Below are 15,048 nucleotides of genomic sequence, written 5' to 3'. Positions count from 1 at the left end.
CAGCCAGAATTTAAACCACAACATTTCCTCCCATTTATGTCATGTACAGAATGAATACATTGCACAAAAGGACTCACAGCATGTCACCTCCAAAGCAGATGGATTCAAATGTTTACAACAGCTTTTTCCATAGTAGCCCCAAACTGGAAATAATCCAAATGTCCACCAGCAGGAAAATGTACAAATAAATTGCCATCTATTCACAGAAGGGAATACTACTCAGCAGTAAAAAAGAATGGACTGCTGATACACGCAACTGCCTGGAGGAATCTCACAGACATTTGTCGAGCAAAACAGCCAGACACACTTCAAGCTCGTTCTTGTTGGTAAAATTAAAATTAAAAAACAACCAGAGACAAACGTACCTCCTGTAGATTCCATTATGTCCCAGAACAGGCAAAACCAATCTATAGTGATAGAAATCACAGCACTAATTTTGAGGGAATGTGGGAATTGACCTGAAAGTGGTATGCAGGAACTTTCTGGAGAGATGTAAATGTCCTATATCTTGATTGGGATGGTGGTTATGTGAACATATGTTAGAACTTTTATGTAAACTATAGCTCAATGACTATAGCTCATGACTTTATTTTTTTTAAGTCAGGTTTATTTTTCTCTCCAACTATTGCTTTAAAATATTTTCAGCGGGGGAAATTCTTTTTCTATTACTTGGACAAAACCCCCTGCAGACACATGCCTTTTCCTATCACTCTTGAGATGTAATTAAAATCCTTCAATGACTTTAATACACAAACACAGTCTCAATTGAGAAGCTAGAATGGTCAGTTCCAGGTGATCATCAAAACGTGGAACTCAATTTGAAGTGAAATCCTTTCTGCTCCCCTTCCTGGGGCTTTACAGGCTTGAAGCTGGGAAAGAAACAGGAAAGAGAGATCATTGTCTCCTGAGTTCCCCGTTACGATCTTACCTCCTCTTCTTCCTTGTTTTCTTAAGCAAGGTTTGTGACAGCCACAGTGAAAGAAGCCGGGGGCAGGAAGAGTCAAGAAGCACAGCAGGTACACAACTCCTGCCCCTCAGTTTCGCTTTACAGCAGACGCTTCTCTTGTGAGCGTTACAGTGTTGGAGGACTAGAGGGTCCCCCCTTCTCAGGACACTTCACAGCCCTTTCCTTGGGTTTTTTTCCCTGGCTTCTCCTCCTCTAGTTCCTGGTTTCCTATACGTGGGAACTCCCTCAGGGGTTCTATATCACTTAGAAGCAGACCTCTTAGGCAGTGTTTTAAAGAGGCCCTGGGCTGAAACTCTCACCTCATAACCACATCTGATCTTTAGAAATACTTGGGCTTTCCCTCCTCACGTCTTTGCAATGTTGGCCCAGCTAGGACTGAGAGATAACACACAGGATGCTAAGTTCACTTTCAGATGAACAAGGAGTTTTTTTAAAGTATAAGTATATCCCAAATAGTGCATGGGATATACTTATGCTAAACAATTATTTGCTGCTATCCATCCTAATACTGATTGGATATTTGGGAATAGCTTGCCTTAGCTGTCCCCATCTCCCCCTTGTGTAATAGCATAACACTATGAGCAGCTTGCCTGGTGTCTACCTAGTGACAGAAATCACAGCACTATTTTGGAGGGGATAGGAGCGGGCTGTCCACTACTCTCATCTCTGTGACTCTGGTCAGGTTACTTATTCACTCTGTGCTTCAATTGCCTTACCTGTTAAATGGAGATAATCACGGAACCTACTTCATAGGGCTGCTGTGACAATCACAATTAAACTGAGATAATACACAGGTACATGTTTGGGCAGTGTCTGCCCTACAGCAAGTTCTCAGTAGGTATTGACTATTATTAGTATTATGACGATAGTGATTGTTTTCGCCATCACATGAAGAGAGGAAGATCTAGAGCCTATAGATAGATAGGTTATTTTCTGGAAAAACAGAGCCAGAACTAGAAGGTTAGGGTTCCTGTGAATGAGGGATTGGGAGGAAACGGGATGGTTATTACGAGTATGCCTTATGGGAGACAGTGAGGCAGAGACGGGGAGTGACGGAGAAGCAGGAATGGCAAGGACAAGCCAGGGAGCTTGAGAGAGGTATTCTTCATCTAGAAATGTGAGAGATTTTCAGGCATGCTAGAGAATAGAGAGGAGGTGGGCATTTGACAAGAACACCCACCAATTATGCAGAAATACAAAGTGATAAAGAAAAAACTCTGATCAGACCACCACCTGGGTTCAAATCCTGACTGCCTCAGCAGCTGCTGGGCAAGTTACCTGACTTTTCTTGTTTGCCTCAGTTGTCCCATCAGTAAAACAGAGCTAATAATATCTGCCTCAAAGGATTGTTGTGAGAATAAAATGAGTTCATAAATGCAATTACTTGGAAATTACTTGCTGATTAATTGCTAGCGATCATTATACTTTGAGTCCCTTAAATGTTTAAGAAAGAAGAGTCTACAAATCAGAATTCCTGTTTAGACTGTGCAGTTTGTAAACCGCAACACTACCCTGGGACTGAATTACCTGGGACACAGAGTTATATGCATGACCTAAATCGATGCCTTTTTATAATTTCTCTTCCCAAAAGAGGGGGAAAGTGATAGTACCTCCCTGAAGCCAGATGTGTTGGTGTATGTCTGTCATCCCAGCTACTTGGGAGGCTGAGATAGAAGGTTCACTTGAACCCAAGAATTCAAGACCAGCCTGGGCAACATAGCGAGAGCTTGGTTCAAAAAGAAAAAAAGAGAAAAAAAGATGCTTCTATGAAAAGGTTGTTAGGGGCATTAAATGAGTTAATATATATAAAATATCTGAAACTTAAAGAATCCTCAAAAAATGTTGGTGATTGTGATTGTCATTATACCGTAGTTATTCTCCTTCATGGAGATGGGAAGCTGGATAGAAAAGGAAACTCACCAGAGCTCCTCAGAATTGGTTCCAGGTGACTGCCTATCACCGTTCTCAAACACTATATTTTCTTTTCTTTTCTTTTAATGCCTCTATCAGGATCACCCAGGTAACAGGGTTATCCTTTCCTCATAAAATGAATTGGGAAATGTTCCCTTTTTCTGTGCTCTCTGAAAGACTTTGTGCAAGATGGTATTATTTATTCCTTCAGTGTTTGGTAGAATTACCATTGAAGCCAGAAGGGCTTGGAACTTTTTTGTGGGAAGGTTTTTAATGATTGATTCTGTTTCTTCAGTAGATACTGAAATATTCAGCTTTTTAATTTCTTTTTCTGATAGTTGAGAAAGGTATGTGTTTATCAAGAAGTTTCTCTGGTTACTTGAAATTATCAAAGTTATTGGTAAAAAGTTGTTCGAACTATCCCTTTTGTATCCCTTTGATATTGTAAGATCTGAGTCATGTCTTTTTAAAATTGTTGTCATCTGTTGAGTTCTGACCTTAGAGTGTCCCTAGCAGGAAGCTATATTGCCTTCTTAAATTTGTAACTTTGGTGCTATTCATGAGGATCACACACACTAGAAGGATGGGGTTCCTGTGAATGAGGGATTGGGAGGAAACACACACACACATGCACACATGCATGCACACACACACATGCACAACACACACCAATTCCTGTTGAGTTAGAGGAGCAAATTTGCAAGGATCCCCTACTGCTCCAGAAATCCACCCTCGTATTTTAAAGTACAATTGGCAAATAAATTCTCAAGTGCCTGCTGGACAAAGGGGAGGCTCTGACCTTAGGAATCTGCAAAAGCTTTTATTCTCTAAGATTTTGTTTAAATAGCTCTTTCTAAGATAAGTGTTCCCTGCGATCTCCCTTTATCCTCTAAGTTAAGTTAATTACTTTCCCCTAGGTGTCCCTAGCTTACTTATAACCACATCTACAATGGGACATGTTGGTCCCATTGTAGTTATTTAAGTCTGCATCCACCTGCCTGATCCCTAGACTCTGAGCTCCTCAAGGGCAGATGTTCACTTACTCATCTCTACCTCCTGAACTTCCAGTATGGTGGTCAGCAAAAAGTCAGGGTCACAACCCATTTATTCATTCACTCATTCCACACTCTCTGATACCAACCCCCTCAATGTGTTGGGCACTGTGCCAAGTGCTGGGGACACAGACGTGAACAAGACAAAAGCAACGGGGTCCCTCTTCTCAGGGAACTTTCATTGTAGTCGAGGAGACAGAGAGTCATAAATCATTTTGAATGGATGAACCTTTTCAGGTTACAATTTGGCAGCATTTCCACCCTGTTTTCCAGGGAGCATAAGTTGTGGAGGATTTTAAGAAATATTTCAATCTGTGGTCAAATGTATTTTGGAAACTTTGGGTTAGACAAAGTCAAATAAACGTGTGTACTGCATGATTTGTCAGCCCTTTCACTGTACTATTTATGGATTTTTAGGGGAGTGGTAGGGAGAACAGTTCCTGAAAAACTTATTTGGTTTTAGAACCCTTTCTTGTAAAGATGCCATGTGACCTTGGATGTGATGTGCTGGGAAGTTCCACAAAGACATTGCTTGAGACCTCCTGGGTTGCCCCTAGCAGCTGACTCAGCTGCCAGTTATTCTATCAGTGCAGAATGTACTCAATATATTTTTCTGGATTTGGAGTCACAGCTTCTTCTATTCCAGAACCATCTATAAGATGAGAGAAGTTCAAAAAGTTCACAAAAAAATGGAATTAAAAGACAAAAATAAAAATGTAAACTTTGTTTCTCAACATAAGCTCTGTCAGGTTGTAGACACTTTTGTAATGATGATACCAGCTATTTAGTCCATCCTTTATTTATTTATGTATTTTTTGAGACAGAGTCTCATTCCGTCACCAGGCGTCAGGCTGGAGTGCAGTGGCGCGACCTCGGCGCACTGCAACCTCCGCTTCCCGGGTTCAAGCAATTCTCCTGCCTCAGCCTCCCAAGTAGCTGGGACTACAGGCACATGCCACCATGCCCAGCTAATTTTTTTTTTTTTTTTGTATTTTTAGTAGAGACGGGGTTTCACCATGTTGGCCAGGATGGTCTCGATCTCTTGACCTCATGATCCGCCCGCCTCGACCTCCCAAAGTGCTGGGATTACAGGCGTGAGCCACCGCGCCCGGCTAGTCCATCCTTAAAGAACTAAGAGTCTGGGGAATTTAACCATCTCAATGCCATCTGTTTTTGCCTTATTAAGAAAATGTGTCCTCTTTAAAGATTTTTAAAGATTAGAAAAGAAAAAGAAGTCAGAAGAAGCCAAATCAGGACCATAAGACAGATGCTTAATGATTTCCCATTAAAATTCTCACAAAATTGCCCTTGTTTGATGAGAGGAAGGAGCAGGCACATTGCTGTGGTGAAGGACTGGGAAGCCTTCCCTGGCATTTTCCTGCTAAAGCTTTGGCTAACCCTCATGAAACTCTCATAATGAGCAGATGCTATTGTTCTTTGGCCCTCCAGAAAATCAACAAGCAAAATGCCTTAAGTATCCTCCCAAAAATGTTGCCATGAATTTTGCTTTTGACTAGTTCACTTTTGCTGTGACTAGACCACTTCCAACTCTTGATGGCCATTGCTTTGATTGTGCTTTGTCTTCAGGATCGTACTGACAAAGCCATGTTTCATCTCCTGTTACAGTTCTTGATCCCATTTGTTTAAAATTTCCATTGAAAGTTCTGCTCTTGTCTGCAACTGATTTGAGTGCCTACTATGTGCCAGGCAATGTTCTTGGCACTGAAAACAGGATCCCTGCCCTCCTAGAGCTTGCATTCTAATAGAGGAGAAAACATATAGAGCTTAACTGGTTACACAAAAGAACATGAAACAGGATAAGGGGCTGGAGACAGGGCGTCATGCTGCTTCTGTACCAGGAGCCAAGACCCAAGAGGAGAGGCGGCTCCATCTCTCCAAAGCTGTGTGTCTTCAGGAAGGCCCTTTTGCCTCTTTGAGCTGTGGAAACCAATTGTCCCCAGCTGATACTCAGGTTCCCAGCCTAAGAAGGCCAAGATGGCCTTGGCCAGGTCTGAAGCCTTGGGTCCACTGGCTCCCCAGGCAGTGACTAAAGCTCTGTAGGCAGAATGTTGGGATTCCAGGAGCTTCTCTGAACAGCGTGCTGTTTATTGTGCCACTGCTTCCCCACATCCTTATTTGCTGTGCTGGGAATACCTGGGACAGGCCTGCCCTCTGTTTGTCTCTGTGGAATTCTGGGATGATGGCCGTTGGCTCTGAGCACACATTGAAGATTTTCCACAAAAGAGGGCTTTTTTCCACAGAAGGGCCTCAGCTTCTTGTGGGGGGAGTTTGGGGTTCTGGAAACAACTCTCACATTCACCTGCTGACTCTCTCTTCCCCTCTCTGGTCCCAGTCTCCACATCTGTAGAGCCAGGGAAATGATAGGGGCTTGGTGATGATCTGATGATCTGCCATTGAATTCCCAAATCGCGGAGGCTTAGGGGCTGCCAGGGTAGATGGATGAGCGGGAGAGAACAGAGAGGCCCATGGACAGCTCCTCATCCCACTTCTCCAGAAAAGTGCCTTTTTTTCTGATTTTTACATTCAAGCTTTGTCTGTTTTATATATTGTGATCCAACATACGATTTTGCTTGAACAAAGGGCTAGGGGTTGTAAGTGTTTATAGACTCTGGTCTTGTGATTCTCAAAGACATCTTACCTCTGAGATGCAGGGATCTGCCTGATTTGGGAAACTGAAAGAATGGTGACAGATCGAAACTTAGGGATTTTTCAGTTGTGGCATTTGATTCTGTATTATTGCTTTTGCTTTCAACCTTTAAAGTGTGTGTCCAATAACCTGGGTTCTTGGGATATTCATTTCAAGTTGAGTTAATTTGTTTTACAGTTGTTCTTCTCCAGACCCCAACAAATACATTTTAGGTATTCTGAAGGATAACTTTGTATTAACTCTGACAGCTTATTTAATTTTTTCTCTACAACAATATATCTTAGGTCAATAGGAAAATAGGAGGTGCTGTACAGAAATTCCCTCTGCGGGAAACTTGTGCACATCTGTAAATTTCATGAGTGAATGTGAGCACTGATACGAAAGTTAAGGGACTTGGGAATCTGGACATTTTCCAATGTAGGGTGTGTTGAGCAGAGTCTCGGGATATGTTTTTCAAGGTATGGAAACTGGTGACAGTGTGTCTCTGCCATCTCAGTAAATGACAACCCTATCTTCCCACTGCCGAGACCAACAACTTTGGAATTGCCCTTGGCTTCTCTCTTTCCCTCAAATATCACAACAGATCTATCAGCCAGGCTGTCAGACGTGACTTTGGAAATAGATCGAGAATTCAACTACTTCTCACTACCTACCCCACAATGTACGCTAGTGGCCAGTGTCTTTTGCTCGGATTGTTGCCACAGCTGTCTGATGGGTCTCCGTGGTCCCTCCCTGGCCTCCCTGCAAGATGGATTAACTAATCAAAGGTCTCCCATGTAACTTGATACCTGCCCTGTTTCGCTGAGTGTATGTTCTATGAGGGTGGCTCTTAGGATGGTGCTTTGTTCAATGTCCTGTGAACATGGAATAAAGTCAACAAAACTTATTATGAGTAGGAAGTAAGAGCCATAAGATGGCTCCAGACGGGACCAAATCTAAGCAAAAATTCATGTTTCCTAGAACATGCAAGATCGTTGCCTTGAGAGGACATAAGAGAGCAAGCGCAGGGCAGGAATAGTTTCATTCCACCAGTGACCACGCAAATAATAGGACATTAGGTATTATGAATCCTGTGGGACACGGATGCATCAGATGTGAAGTCATTGTCGTTATCACTCTCATCATGAGAACAGGTGTGTAGTTTGACAGGTTTTGATAAATGTGCACACCAATGTAGCTACCACTCCAATGTAGGTCTAGAACATTTCCTTCAGCCCAAAACGTTCCTCTGTGCTCCTCTGCAACCCCTACCTACACCCCTACAACATAGACCTTCCACCCTAGCCCTGGCAACCACTGATCAGACTTAATTTTATCTGCCTTTTATTGATTCTAATATTCAGCTGAGAACAGCAGCAGGGCACTTGCGTGAAGGTCTGGCTGTGGAGGTAGATTGCCTTGGTCTACCCTGGTCTGTGCAGCCTTGCTAATGACCTCCTTGCATCTCAGTTTCCTAATCCATCCAATGGGGATAATAATCATACCTACTTCCCTAGGATTTTATTAGGAATAAATAGCATCTGGCATTTAATAGCCCAACAGGTATCAGCTACTGTTACTGTTTGTGGAGTATGCATTTTTGTGTTGGGCATTGTGCTAAGTACTGCGTAAGGATGTGGCAGTTGCTCCCTGTGCCCTCTCCACGTCCCCACTGGTGCTCACCATTCCCGCACACAGCAGCAGTTTCTTACTGCATCTGAGATGCTCTGAGGGAGCATTTCCACCGGCTGCAGGAGCATGCTCAGGCTGCACATAAGGAGGCAGGAAGTGCTAAAAGTTAATCACACGTGTCCCACGTAACTTGATGCCTACTTCAACCAATGATGGCCAGGAGTTGGCAGATAAATGCTCCAACTTCCTTGCCTCCAGTTGAGACAACTCTAAGGCATGGTCTGCCCTGTCCCCCAGGGTTCCCCATCAGAATTGAGCTCCAAGTGTCCACAGTGGTGACCTTCTCATGGGATACTCTCTATATAGGGTTCCTGCTGTTTCACTTCCCCACTGTCCTTCCAGAACCTCCTGGAATCCCCTATCAAGTAAACTATTTTCATTCTCATCTTTATCTCTAAGACAATAGTGTATTTCATTTAATTCTCAAACAGTCCTATGTGGCGGACCAAAATAGCTTCCTCATTATATAGCTGAGCAAAACGAGGCTTAGAAAGATGACACCACCTGCTTAAGGTCAATGCCTTAGGCACACACCTGCTCCACTGCTGCCCTGAGAATGAGCCGGGGCAGGCCCTGCCCCGGGCCTCCTTCCGGGTCTTCCCCGAGCCACGCTGACCCTCTGAGCATACGTCTCCTCCTGCAGGAAGGCCGCTGCCTGTTTATCATCCTGCTCATGGCGGTGTACTGGTGCACAGAGGCCCTGCCGCTCTCGGTGACAGCGCTGCTGCCCATCGTCCTCTTCCCCTTCATGGGCATCTTGCCTTCCAACAAGGTCTGCCCCCAATACTTCCTCGACACCAACTTCCTCTTCCTCAGCGGCCTGATCATGGCTAGCGCCATTGAGGAGTGGAACCTGCACCGGCGAATCGCCCTCAAGATCCTGATGCTCGTTGGAGTCCAGCCGGCCAGGTAAGAACAGGTAACAGGTCCAGCCTACAGTGGGGAGGCGGAGGGACCGCCGCTCTGAAGCCTATACCTGCTTTTCTTGGTTTACTCGTCCAGGCCAAGAAACTCATCAGTTCCTACCATTCATTCCTCAACTATTCAGCAAGCACCCGCTGCATGCTAGACATAGCACTAGGCCCATCATGGGGAGCTTTTCTCAGAGGTGCAGAAGAATTGGGGAGAGGGTTGAGATCCTGACCCCCAGACCCCACCCCCCGGGATTCCAGTCCCTTAGTTTTGGAGGGGCTACACTGAGAGTATGACCCGGACTGCTCAGGGCTGAATCCCATATGACCTGCTCTGAAAAATGACTTAACATCTGTCTGCTTATAAATAGTGATGTAGTGGCACCCGCCTCATAGAGTGTAGTGAGGATTAGATGAGTGAAAGCAGGTAAATCCCCTAGACTTGGGCAGGCGATGCTGGCTGTTAGCATTCTTGTTTGCTATTTTCCTGCCTAGGTAATGAAGGTCGGATGGGAGTTGAAGGTAGGGGAGGTGAAGGAGGAGGGAAGATGGCCTTGGAGGGAAAAGGAGGCAGGGTCCAATCCTAGAGAGCCTCAGGCTTTCTGGCTAGGATTGGGCTTTTATTCTTAGAGGATTGGGTGGCCTTTAAAATAGGGGTGTTATTTTTCATCTTAATTTTTGTTCCATGAACCCCTTTGGCATTTTGTGAATCTCAAGGATCTTCCCAGAATAACGTTTTTAAATGCATAAAGCACATCAGAGTTTCAAACAACAACTACAGCAAAATACAATTACCTAATTTTTTTTTAAACCCAGACACCTGTGCCCTGGTGCCTTAGGAACTACTTAATTAACACAGCAAATAGCAAGAGCCAGCAGTGGGCCTAATCACACCCATAATGTTGAGCAGCTTTGAGTGCCGATGATATTTCAGGACGTCTGCAATGATTATGATGTGACATAAAAATGTCCGGGATCTTGCCGGGTGCAGTGGCTCACGCCCTGTAATCCCAGCTCTTTGGGAGGCCAAGGCAGGCAGATCATTGAGGTCAGGAGTTCAAGACCAGCCTGGCCAACATGGTGAAACACCCGTCTCTACTAAAAATACAAAAAATTAGCCGGGCGTTGTGGTGCTGCTTGCAATCCCAGCTACTCAAAAGGCTGAGGTGGGCAGATCGCTTGACCCCAGGAGGCGGAGGTTGCAGTGAGCCAAGATCGCGCCACTGCACTCCAACCTCAGTGACAGTGAGACCTTGTCTCAAAAAAAAAAAAGAAAGAAAGAAAGAAAGAAAACGAAAAGGCAAGAAAAAGAAGAAAACGTCAGAGATTTTTTTGGGTGTGACAGAGCCTCAGGCACTGCTCATACACCTGAAATTTGTTGCCTGTTTAATCACTGAAGAAAATGCTTAATTTGATTAGATGTTAGCAAAATGAAGATACACATTTTCCCCCAATCTAGTTCTGAATTATATCCATAGACTTATTGTTATAAACCTGGGCTTTAAAGGGTTCTAAGCCAGGGAGGGATATGGCCAGATCTGCTGTTTTAAAGATTCCTCTTAGTTGTCTAGCAGAGATCAGATGGGAGGGGATGGGTGTGAGAAGCTGATACGTCCCAGTTAGAAGACCACTTAGGGTGTCCTGACAAGAGACAGTAGCAGCTTGGACTAGGTGGTGGCAGTGGAGATGGACAAATTGGATATATTTGAGAGCTCTTTGGGTGATAAAATCAACACAGGGGAGGGCATAGAATAAGAAGGCTCTGGATGACTCCTAAGTTTCTAGCATCTTCTCTGTGCCAACCACTCTGCTAGACTCTGTAGCTGTGCCTCCTCCTGGAGGAGCTGCCAGTCCTGTAGGACAGACTCCATCTATGGAACTGATTCCAATGCCAAGTAGAATTTGGTCTCCAAGGGCACACCATGGTGTGAGAGCCCACATGAGAGGTAGGGGGAATAGGGGGAGACTTCCTGGAGGAGGTCGTGACATTTGAGCTTGACTTTGAAGAATGAGTAGAGCTGCTCTTAAACATATTCTAAAGTTACAATAATGAAAACAGTAAGACAAGTCTGGAAACAGATTTTTGAAACACAGAATAAATCTAAAGGAAATCCAAATCAGTAGGGAAGGATTCTCCAATAAATGGTGGGAGTTGGGATAATTGGTTTATTCCATGAAAAAAAAAAATCTCTTTACATCTTACTTTGTACTATGCATCTAAGTAAATTTCAGGTGGATTCAGAGTTCAACATGAAGAAAAAAAAAATCCTGAGGCTTAGATTCTGTTGGTGGGAATGGACCAACCAGAAGCAGGGAGACAGGAGAGTTAAAGTGTGTTGGATGCTACTGAGAAGTTCAGCAGAATCTCAGCAGCGGGTGGCTGATAAGAGTGGGAGGGGAAAAGGGGGAGGAAGCTAGGAAGGCCATGACAGAAACATGGTGGAATGTCTTGGTTCCTGGGCAACTTTATTCTGAAATGCGTGTCATTGAGGATTTGGGGGCAAGAAAGAGAAAACGTCAGGTTAGGGATGTCTTTAGAACCTGGGCCCCTGTGGACAGTTCACTTAAACACATTGAACCCCAGTTTTCTTAGATCTGAAATAAACCTGGTGAGTGGATTTGGTTTCTGCTTGGAATCTCAAGCTTCCATCTGTAAAATGGATGATTGGATTCCTCAGGGATGGCAAACTGGGACCAGTGGATCTCCTGGGCCCCGGCCTCCGGATTTGCCTGTAATGCCATCTGTTCTGCAGGCTCATCCTGGGGATGATGATGACCACCTCATTCCTGTCCATGTGGCTGAGCAACACCGCCTCCACTGCCATGATGCTTCCCATTGCCAATGCCATCCTGAAAAGCCTCTTTGGCCAGAAGGAGGTTCAAAAGGACCCCAGCCAGGAGCGTGAAGAGAACACAGGTGAGGCTGTGCAAAGGGATTGGGGCCAGCTCCACCAGGGTTTGGGAGTGGGAGTGGAATGTTCAAAGGGAAGGCCAAGGGCATGCACACTTATTGAGTAACTACTGTGTGTCAGGTGTTTTAATTATGATAATGACTGACAATTAGATAAAAAATCATGTACCTTGTTTTGTAAAAAAAATTGTACTTATTAAGCACATGCTATATACTGAGCACTGAGTTAAATTCTTTACATACGTTATCTCCCTTAATTCTCAAAACAGCTCTATAGAGTAGGCACTATAATTAAACCGTGTTTTACAGCATTCAAAGAAATGCTCAGCATCACCAGTACTCAGAGAAATGCAAATTGAAACAATGACATTTTAATCAATGAGACAGGCAGAAATAAGAAAGCTGGTGAATCCCCCTGTTGGCAGAAGTGGGAGCCACAGGAACTCTGTGCACCGATAGAAAGAGTGTAGACTGGGTTAGCATTTCTTAAGGATCTTCCATAAGGATTTAATCACATTAAATGTGTTTGTACTCTGTAACCCACAGTTTTGCTCCCAGACGCCAAAGGAATTCTCCCATAGGTTCAGGAGGGAACACACACAGTGATATTCACTGTAGCATTCCCTGTGGTGTGGGGAGTTGGTGGCTACATGGGCTTTATCGCTAGTACAAGCAAAGGCAAATATGGTGGGTACACGCGATTGAGCATTATGCTGCTTTTAAAAGAGAGGGCCAGGTATGGTGGCTCACACCTGTAATCCCAGCACTCTGGGAGGCCGAGGCGGGTGGATCACGAGGTCAAGAGATCGAGACCATCCTGGTCAACATGGTGAAACCCCGTCTCTACTAAAAATACATAAAAAATTAGCTGGGCACGGTGGTGCGTGCCTGTAATCCCAGCTACTCAGGAGGCTGAGGCAGGAGAATTGCCTGAACCCAGGAGGCGGAGGTTGCGGTGAGCCGAGATCGCGCCATTGCACTCCAGCCTGGGTAATGAGTGAAACTCCGTCTCAAAAAAAAAAAAAGAAATGTGTAATGAAAAGCTACACATTAAACATATTGGAACAGTTGCTATAGAAAGGGTGAGAGTGGGATATGGGGAGAGAAAGGACTAAAAAAACCCAATCAATTACAGAAAAGAGAAGGTTTGTGCGGTAAATAGTGATAACGTATTATGAACAGAGGGATTGGGTTCCCTCAATCCTCTGAAATTGTGTTCTTAACACAATTTCAAAACAAAACATACACAGCCATTGTATTTTTAGATGACTACATACAGGCTCTGAGAGGGAGATGGTTTTCCCAAATCATACAGTGAAGTTAGAGAAGCTCAGGATCAAGTCAGAGGCACAAGGATGTCATGACTTTTCATTGGCGACTCTGTGGTTCCCTTGGTCTTATGGTTGCAAACTAGCTGCCACATCATGTCATTTTAAAATAGCTTACCTTTAATTTCTATAACTGTCTTCTAAAAGGAAGCTTTGAATTGGTACATACGTGGGCAGAAATGGCTGGTTGAATCCCAGCATCGATTCTTCCTTTGTTCTGTTAGGAAAGGCTGAATCTCCCAGCTCCCCTTGTGATTAGATGTGGTCAGGTGACTAAGTCTGGTCAATGGCATATGAGTGGAAATGATGTGTGCAATTTCTGGGTTCTGCCCTTCCTGCTGGATGGAATGTGAATATGATGGCACCTGGGACCCAAAGACAGAAGCCATATCTTGAGAGATAGATGGCAGATCTGCCCTGTGGCCTTGTATCATCTACCCCAAGGAACACAACAAGCATTATCCATGAAACCATAGGTTTGGATGCTAGTTCCATTTTTTCAAATAGGAATTAAATAAAATATATATCTGTTAAAATTTAAGTGTTGATCCACAAACCATCGAAGTTCATCTCACTGACAGTCCCATGAGTATTTCCCTGTCATACACTAAGGGGTCCTGCTTATTTTATTTTCACGACAGTCCTGAACACTGGAATTGATTATATGTACTTTGCAGATGAAGTTTGGAGAGGTGAGATAATATGTTCAGAATCATAGCATTGATCCAGTAGCAGAGCCAGCTCTACGCAGGGGCAGAGTCTTCCATGAGTAAGGGAGGAGAAGCTTTATCACATGGATTAACAAACTTTCTCTATAAATGACCAAATAGTAAATACTGCAGGCTTTGAGAGCCGCTCTGTTGCAACCGCTCAACTCTGCCCTTGCAGAGAGAAAGCAGCCACAGACAAAACGAACGAGCAGGCGTGGCGATGTGCCGAGACGATTTTATTTATGGGCGCTGAAATTAAAATTGTATATAATTTTCACATCAGGAAATATTCTTCTATAGATTTTTTCCAACCATTTCAAAATGTAAAAGCCATTTGTAGTTGGCAGGTCACACAAGAACGGGTGGTGGGCTGGATTCGGGGTGCATATTGTAGGTCGCTGACCCCTGCTGTACAATATTGGCTTTCTTGATTTTCAAACTGTTTCCCCTAAGAGGATGGCCTGACAGTCACCCTGAGGTGGCAGCAAGCACCTGGGCCTCTGCCCGTTCCCCCATGTCAACCCTCGTTAGACTCACTTTATCCATTTTGTACACTGGACTTCCAAGCAATAATAACCAGTGTTTACTGCGCACTTAGTTTACGCACAGACTCTTAGGTGGGCCTTGTATCTGAATGAGATGGAGCAAGCATCGACCTCATTTCGAGAAATGGAATTGAGGAAGGAATTAAAAAGAGTACCGCCCCCCCACCCCCGGTTACCCAGTTTCCAAACAGTGGCTCTGGTATTTTGAAGCCAGGCTGGCTGACTTCAGAGCCTGCACTCTCAGTCTCCATTATTCTGCCTCCCATATGAGACTTTGAAAGTGGCCAAGCAAATTACTGAAAGCCAAGTCCCTCATTATGAAGATGAAAAATCTGAGACTCAGGAAGGGGAAGGGACTTGCCCAAGGCCACACA

At 44.3% G+C, this 15,048-nt stretch overlaps 1 protein-coding gene across 3 annotated transcripts in view; it reads left to right on the top strand.

Moving 5' to 3' along the window:
- The window catches only part of SLC13A3 (solute carrier family 13 member 3), an 84,527-nt gene that overhangs the window by 25,551 nt on the left and 43,928 nt on the right, over positions 1 to 15,048 (top strand). For 2 of the 3 annotated variants that reach the window (XM_012467355.2, XM_012467356.2), the window contains exons 2-3: positions 8,913 to 9,178; positions 11,934 to 12,097. In XM_012467355.2, the coding sequence (XP_012322778.2) occupies positions 8,913 to 9,178; positions 11,934 to 12,097 (430 nt within the window). The remainder of the gene's footprint in view (positions 1 to 8,912; positions 9,179 to 11,933; positions 12,098 to 15,048) is intronic. The other variant, XM_064382488.1, reaches the window with a different exon arrangement.

The sequence above is a fragment of the Aotus nancymaae genome, unplaced genomic scaffold (genome assembly GCF_030222135.1).
Source record: "Aotus nancymaae isolate 86718 unplaced genomic scaffold, 86718_ANA_hifiasm-v0.15.2.pri h1tg000029l, whole genome shotgun sequence".
Taxonomy (NCBI): Eukaryota; Metazoa; Chordata; class Mammalia; order Primates; family Aotidae; genus Aotus; species Aotus nancymaae.
The sequence above is the reverse complement of the archived record's forward strand: the minus strand, read 5'-3'. Positions and strand labels throughout refer to the sequence as shown.